The sequence below is a fragment of the Triticum aestivum genome, chromosome 6B, assembly GCF_018294505.1.
Source record: "Triticum aestivum cultivar Chinese Spring chromosome 6B, IWGSC CS RefSeq v2.1, whole genome shotgun sequence".
In the NCBI taxonomy this organism is placed as follows: Eukaryota; Viridiplantae; Streptophyta; class Magnoliopsida; order Poales; family Poaceae; genus Triticum; species Triticum aestivum.
In genome coordinates, this window is record NC_057810.1 from 417,033,605 (window position 1) to 417,041,400 (window position 7,796).

General features: G+C 45.7%; 1 protein-coding gene and 1 non-coding gene across 2 annotated transcripts; both read right to left on the minus strand.

Moving 5' to 3' along the window:
- Positions 1-706: 706 nt before the first annotated feature.
- LOC123140482 (small nucleolar RNA U3) lies at positions 707-928 on the minus strand. The gene has a single exon (XR_006470036.1). It is a non-coding gene; the product is annotated as a small nucleolar RNA U3 (small nucleolar RNA).
- A 948-nt stretch (positions 929-1,876) lies between these two features.
- Positions 1,877-7,465, minus strand: LOC123137309 (protein JOKA2). Its single transcript, XM_044557012.1, has 7 exons — positions 7,164-7,465; positions 3,943-5,240; positions 3,731-3,845; positions 3,349-3,576; positions 3,089-3,238; positions 2,361-2,996; positions 1,877-2,275 (listed from the first exon to the last, which is right to left on the minus strand). Exons 1-7 carry the CDS (start codon positions 7,233-7,235, stop codon positions 2,171-2,173), a joined length of 2,604 nt encoding a protein of 867 aa, XP_044412947.1. The 5' UTR covers positions 7,236-7,465; the 3' UTR covers positions 1,877-2,170.
- Positions 7,466-7,796: the final 331 nt, after the last annotated feature.

Consider the following 7,796-nt stretch of genomic DNA (forward strand, 5'->3'; position numbering starts at 1 on the left):
CTTGGCAATGCATGCATGAGCAACTTGGAAGGAAAAACAGCCTCTCTGTCGTGGTCTGACAAGGTAGCCGTTGGCGAACCAACCGAACCTACTGACCAGGAGGGAGGCAAAAAAAATATGGCGAGAGGGAGACGCCGTCGTTGAGCACGACGGCAAGAACGTCGGCGGGGCAGCAACGGCCCGCTACGGCCTCGACGGTGGTGCAACCATACTTGACAAGCATATCATCCTGAAACCGCACTCCATCCATGAAGCGAGTGAAACCAAGCAACTAGGCCTACAACGCAGCAAGCTCAGCGATGCAGACCCTAAGGCGGCGACAGCAAACCCTAAGTGACGACGCAGCCAGCAAGGATGCTAATGGCGAGAGAGCACAACATGCATCAAAGCAACGGGCAGAAAGCACCAAGACCAGAAAGAGGGAGAGGAAGGTCACCAACCTGTGATGAAGCAGAAACCGTGAACGTAGCTAGAGAGAAAAACCCCAGCCGGGCGACGAGGCACACCGTGAGTATTGTGGTCGCCGCAGCCGAAGCAGCCAACGACGAGAAGGTGGACGCCGTGCCCGGGTGGGATGCGGCGTAATGTGGTGGCCGCCGGCACCGGAGCGGTGGCCGGCGGGGTGTGCACTCACCTCCTAGCTAGGCTCCCTCTTCATCCAAGCCTACTTCTCATCGGGCATTTCATGGGTGTCCAAGGATTTGTAAGTCTGTCAGACAACCTCTGAGCCACCCTGCATAGGCAAGAGCCAGGCAGGAACGATCCTCTACATCTGTTGGATTGCCCGCATCAGGGGTATACTGGCCGTTAATCACGCTCTGACCCAGAGGTCAGAATGCATCAACCAGACTGAAGTGCTTGCCTCCTTATTGGTAAAGGATGCAGCGGTACGAGCCTATAGAACAGATCATGTTCAAGTAAGGTAAGCTTTATTCTGACTCCAGAACGTTTAGAACGTTTACAGGTAAAAAGTGTAGCTCCCTAGGTTGGCCCAATCACACATGGCGACCAAACCCGAGTGTTTAAGCATGCTTAGCGAGGTTGTGAGCATCAAAATTCGAGCTCCTGGACTTTTTTTTTGAAGCTATGTTACAAGAATTAAAACACCTAGTTTTTTTTTTGACAATCTAGTTCGTTATATTATTTGCCCTTCTCGAATCGCCAAAGCTTCAAGAGTAGTTAGTTCCGTGATGAACCTATGATCACTGCTCCCACGAAATTTTCGATGAACCTAAAAGTGATCATTGAAGCTCCCAGGAAATTTCCGCCCTGGTCTCGACATTACCACCGTTGCTGCGCCATGGGACCCTTCTTTCGAGACTGTCGCGTTCGTGTTAAATTTCACATAACTGGAGGCAACCAAATTATAGGCCACTAGCATTCTTAAGCAACACCGGAGTTTGCTTATCAATGATCATCTCCGAGGAAAGAATTGACAAAAGAATTAGTTGCAAAGGAACTCTCAAAGATATCTTTATGAATATCTCTTCTTCTTGCGCGCCATATCAACCATAGAGTCACCACCATACGTGTGAATTCTCTGTCATGCATAGGGAAAAGCCAATTCTTTTCTCCATACTAGCCAAGTTGCTCCCACTATGACCACATAAGGAAAACTAGTCTTGGGCTGTGTTATGTTAGCCCTAAACGGTCTTATATTTCTTTACGAGGGAGTACTAGTCGAGTTAGTCCCACCATGACCAGCCTTATATTACCGATTGGGCAAACAAGCATGATTTTGCGGATATATTTGACGACAATTGATTGGTGTTTGCCCTCCAATTAGTACATCCTTTTGGTACAAACTTCTAGTTTATGTTTCCAAGTTATAAGAGATGCGAACGTAACACGAAACAGAAGTGGGACTTCACAGGAATGTCGACACGGAACACATAATAATATAGGTGAAATGCACATAGAAGGTCTTCCAGTCACGATAGTAGGAACAAAGCAACTAAGGCCATTACAGCAACCACACGCAGCTGACCCACGACGGTCACAACATAAGAGTTCACACCGCACACACAGTCACACCAACAACACGCTTCACAGCAGTTCATAAGCAAACCACGAGACATACTGGAGCAGCAGAACAGCAGTACCACTCGTCTCATTATTTACGCATATATAACGAGATATAGATAACTAGGTGCTCGAGAGCACACGATCTTCACTTGTCCTTCTTCTCCCTGGCGATGAGGTCCATCACAGCTCGTTTGATGCTTCCTCCATTCTTGGCAAGCAGCTCCTTGTTCGTCTCCCTGTCATCAAATCCCTGGAAGAGGAACAACACTAGGCTCAGGAGCTTGCCACAGCAATCATCAGAATCAACGAAATCCACAGTAGGGCATGTATCTTACCATTTCGTTCAGTTCCGCCAGCAGAGGGTCCCATTCATTGACACCACACAGATCATCCACCGACTGCTCCAGGTTGTACTTATTCTGCCTCAGTATCTCCTTGTTCAGATCAACCTGCTTAAAGCCCATTTCCTCCAGCTCCTGCAGCAGTTTCTCTTCTGTAAGACTGTCGATGTCAAGCGGTGCATCCACAGGTGTGGTTGCAGCTACGGGCAGATCCACAGGGATACTAGTAAGCGAACTTGTGGGCACATCAGCAGGTGTAGTCGCAGCAGGTCTCGGAATGACTTCAGCTGCAAGTACATCAACACTTGGCACGAAAACAGCTGCATTTTCACTGGATGACGGAACATCGACTATGGGGTATGGAGGAGCTGCTGAAAATGCTGAGGAGGATTTCTCGGGCTCAGCAGCTTCACGGTATATCAAAGGCTCCAGCAGTTCCATTCTAGTGCCGTTGACATGTTCATCTAGGACTTGGTTAGCAGGCTCGATGTTGACATCAATCAAATTACTTGTGTTTGTCATGTTGCTTTCCTGAGGCAGACTACTTGTGTTTGTCACGTTGCTTTCCTGAGGCTGATTCAAGTTAACAGCAGCAGTTTTGTTGTCACTGACAAAAGATGGATCTTCCACCTGCAGATGCATTCAGGATTAAGGTGATAAAACAAAGGCAACCATCTAGATTATACATCCACATACGAAAAAGAAATGGTAGGATACCCAACCTGGATATGAACCCAAACCCGCTGACCAAATTTTTGACCAGAAGGTGATGCCAGTCTCCAGTAAGATATATACCTCCCAGGCCTTGCAGGTGCCACAAAATCAACAGCAACATCCATCTCTTGATCCACCGGAAATCCATTCAATGGAATCTGCACAACCATACCAACTCAGAACTGGGGAATTTTTTTATCACAGCTGATATTCAGCCTTGACATGCAATTCATAGCAGAGCTTGAAACAATATGCATGGTAACTATACCTCTAGTGGGACAGAGGTCTGCAGAGCAAATTGATCTCCACCGACCCAAATTAGCTGTGTGCCCAAGGGCCACATGATAGACCCATTGTTGTGCATGCGCCAAATCTTAGTGAACGGGCTTGAAGGTGACATAAGTGTGCCATCCAGCACCGTTACATCCAAAATGAAGCGGCTTTCAAGCTTCTCACGCTTTGACTTCATTGAAGCACGTGAATGGATTTTCCGGCACTGAAATAAAGAATATAATTAATCTACTAGTAAGCCCAATTGCAACAAATTAGTCTCTGAAGGATTTCAAGATTGATCAGCTCCTACTTAAAGGCAGGTTGCCTCAATTACCTTTCACCTAGCAACTTATTATACCAACTATAAAGCAACTCACCAAATTAGGGTCCTGAGATAACTTGTGTGGCAGGATAGGCTTGTCTATTCTGGTGTACTCAATCTCACTGCCCATACGACGGAAGCAGGTATCACACAGATCATAATCTTCTTTCCTGATGGCAGAGACAGAAGACGTCAGAGTAAGGACACCAAGAAATAGCTATGACAAATAATTATCGTTCTGAGAGTAATTGCGATTTAAGATCTTACACATTAGACTTGTAGCGCGGCCCAACAATTGGTTGAACTCCACAACCATCACACTGAATCCACCTATGTGAAACTCGTGGTGACCTCTCACTGTTATTACCAAGATTCCCATACAGGCGCCCAGCAGATAGCAGACGGCCAGGGTAAGGAAATTGTGGAGAATGTCCATAGCCCAAGGGTGCATGGGGGACTGGAGGGGATGGGTGAGGCGCTTTATACATTGGAACACGCCATCCAGGATCACTAGCTGGTTTGACATTAGTTTCAGGCTGCCAAATGGATCTCGGCTGGGACCATCCATCCACCGATCTTCGTGGCTGGAACCATTCATTTCCAGATGCATTTGGGTGACTTGGACGAAAACTGGGAACAGTGGAACGAGCGAGTGGTTCAGCAGAGGGCATGACAGACTTTCCCTTACTTTGAGCATCAGTCATATCCTTGCAACCAGAACTGTTACCACCTGAATTGGATGTGTACAGCAAATCCTCAACAGAAGGATATAATGATCTTTGTTGGCCTTGAGAAGCTTCAGTGATGACTGCAGCAGGAACTTCAACTAACACACTCTTAAGACCTCCTGTCTCAGAAGATACAGGGTTTCGTTGATTCAAAGGTCGTGAACCCAAACTTGCCTCAACTTTAGGCTGACCATCAGCTTTGAGATCAACCCGTGCTTGCTGCACACCCCTGGAGGAAACCGGTGAACTCTCAGCATTCCCGGCAGATTGGCTACTGTTGGTTGATGTGATCAAGTTCACGAAAGGTTTTATCAGATCAGTTAATTGTGGTGGTGCTGCATCAAGTACTTCACGTGACAGTTTTGCAAGGGATTCAGGAACTGGCTCATGGATAGACTTCATAGCTTCATCAAGAGCTGATTTTAAGTGAGCTAGTGGATCTTCCCTTGCAGTGGATCTCAAAGGTTCTGATATGGGCTTTAAAGCTTCATCAATAACAGATTTTATCTGAGCTAACGGATCCTGAGTGGTGGCCCCAAGAGGTTTAGGGCTTGAATCCTGCCGGTTAATGTGAGATGCCCCAGCATGGCTATTCTTTAACTGAACATTAATCCTGAGAGGGTTCAATTTCTGATGGATAGCTGCATCATGCAAGTCCTCGTCATCATCCAGCATAACAACATCCCCATCCTCATCAGTATAAGTGAGAATGAAGTCAGCATCAGGGGCAAGCTTAAAAGCACTCGCAATTTTGGAACGAAGAGCAGATAGATTCAAAGTGAAGTGTGTTCCGTTGACATAACCATTGAACCTCTTAAGCGTGTCACCATATTTGACCTGGAATATTGAGAAGGGAGAAATGAGAACGCTGCGATAGAACACAAATAGATCATATGACACGCAAACCATGAGGACATAATAATGATCCAAAATGCAACCAATTTTTACACGACATCGATGCATAGCTAACTATAGGAGATCAGGTCCAAAAAATGGTTGAGGAACTCACTAGTCCTTATACTACATAAGTTGAAGGATTATCAAAGGAGCAATACTCAGAAAGCATATGGTGATGGTAATATATGGTACAGACAGTCATGCCCATCTGATAAGAAACATAAGAAGATAGATCATAATTAGTTTCAGTTATGTTGGCAGCAGTACGATATGCTAGAGGAATTGTGGTGTCCGGAGCACAACTTCCCTTATAGCTAGAGGAAATTTGTGAGGTGCTGACTTCAAACTGAATGGTTGCATTGATCATAATTTCTTCTCTTCTACTCCCTCCGTAAAGAAATATAAGAGCGTTTAGCTCACTACTTATAAGAGCATTTAGATCACTAAGTAGTGATCTAAACACTCTTACATTTCTTTACGGAGGGAGTAACAGTTAAGTAAGAGAATAAACTACTCAATCATACTGCAAGTCTTATGGTACTAGATGTACAAAGACTGATCATTATTTCTTCTCTTTTACCAATTAGGCAAGGGCCATAATGAGAACAAAGTTTACACAAATGTACAGAGCGAAAATGTACCAATTTAAATTATGTGACAGTAGCCTATACGAGAGTCAAAACATTATTAAACTTAGAGTCTATGTGAACCAATTTAGCTTATGTGACGAGCTGACGGCAGCCTATACAAGAGACCAAAAACTATCACAGATAAGATTGGTCTCTTAATGGATGAAATATTAGCAATATCTCACTACACATTATGAAAGAAGATGAAATGTAAACAAAATTCAGCTCATCAACAAACAACCAATATTGAACTTGTAATAAGTCATGAAGTTACAAAATATACAGAAGGATTGGTGCATGGGAATACTCAATCGGAAAGTAACTAGAACAAACTACACAACTTTATTCAAAGAGCCATAAAGTGAAGGGCAAGACTACCATGACATGTACTCCCTCCGTTCCTAAATGTAAGTCTTTTGAGAGATTTCACTACAAACTACATACAGATGTATATAGACATATTTTAGAGTGTAGATTCACTCATTTTGCTCCGTATGTAGTCCATAGTGAAAGCTCTAAAAAGACTTACATTTAGGAACGGAGGGAGTAATGGACAAAGAACTGGTCAGCTGACTGGTGATTACATGCATCGATGATACACTTAACCCCATATTCAAGATTGCCATAAACAATATTTGATACCAGTACTGACATAGAAATTACAAGTTTTAAGTTTAACCCACCAATAAACTGGATTTAATTGCTCAGATTTGAGGTTAGATGTCTAATACTTTGTTCTACGCCTATATCCTAGAGAGAAGCACAATAGGCACCGATCCATGATCAAATAATAGTATGAAGTTATTCAATAGAAAACATGATCTGACAAACATATGTTGGAGTAAAACCGGGTCAGGTGCATATTTTAACAACAAACATGAGCAAGGCCGTGCCCGTCAATTGTATTCAAATATTGTTTATGGCAAACTTTATGGCACAACCTGTGTGATCAATTTTATTCTGCACATATTCGATTGTAAGAGATCAATTATTTAACTAAAAACTATGGTTGCTCCTAGAAAAAAAAGTGCAAAAATTAACCACAAAACCAAACGCGTAAAATACGTCCGATCAGTGGGCAAACCCCAACCTCACACCCAAGCCACGCCCAATCAACCAGCAATCACGAAGCCGCCCCCTTGAACAAACCCCTCTAAAAGCGGTTCCCCTCCCTCGCACGTAATCCACTTGCTGGCGAAACAAAACCACGGCTCGAGACCAGGAGAAGGATCACCTTGACGACGACGTCCCACGGGTCGGGCCCCGACGCGAGGCCGTCGAACGGCGGCGCGCTCAGGCCGGACATGGCGGCGGGGAAACCCTCGGGGAGGAGGCGGAGGAGGCGGCGATCGTGCGGAGGAGCGGGTCAATCCTAGACGAGACGAAGTTAGCGGCCGGAAACCTCGGAGAGCAGCGGCGGCGGCGAGGGGCGCGAGAGCTGCGTAGCCGTAAGCCGCAGCGGCGGTGGTGATGGCGTGGGGGAGAGTGGCGATGTGCGGGTGCGGCCAAGGCTTCGGGTGCCAGAGTCCTCTTTTATCACGCCTTTTCCTTCGGTGCGAAGGATGGACACCGTTGGGGCAATTAAGTCGTGAGGTTGCGGGGCCCAGGCGCCAGCGAGCGAGGCCTCGCACCGCCTGCGCGGTCCCGAGGGGGCTGAGTGTAAAACTGCCTATAGGGGTTACCTTCGGATTTCCTGTCAGAGTTGCGAAGTAGTAGAGGGTGAGAATGCATTTAACGCCTGTCCGGTGTCGCGTCTTGTCGCGTGGGCTCCACGCTTGCGACCCACGCGTCAGCTGCTGGATATGGATAAGGGTTTCGAATTTTAACATATTTTAGTCCTGCCATCTTCAAGTTGAAAAAAAAAAGA

What these genes read in the sequence shown, in the direction of transcription:
- LOC123137309 (XM_044557012.1), bottom strand. Translation starts at nt 7,235, where the DNA reads ATGTCCGGCCTGAGCGCGCCGCCGTTCGACGGCCTCGCGTCGGGGCCC. An exon ending in TATCTCAGGACCCTAATTTG is followed by an intron (nt 3,577 to 3,730) that starts GTGAGTTGCTTT and finishes TCTTTATTTCAG; the next exon opens with TGCCGGAAAATCCATTCACG. An exon ending in TGGCGGAACTGAACGAAATG is followed by an intron (nt 2,276 to 2,360) that starts GTAAGATACATG and finishes TTCCTCTTCCAG; the next exon opens with GGATTTGATGACAGGGAGAC.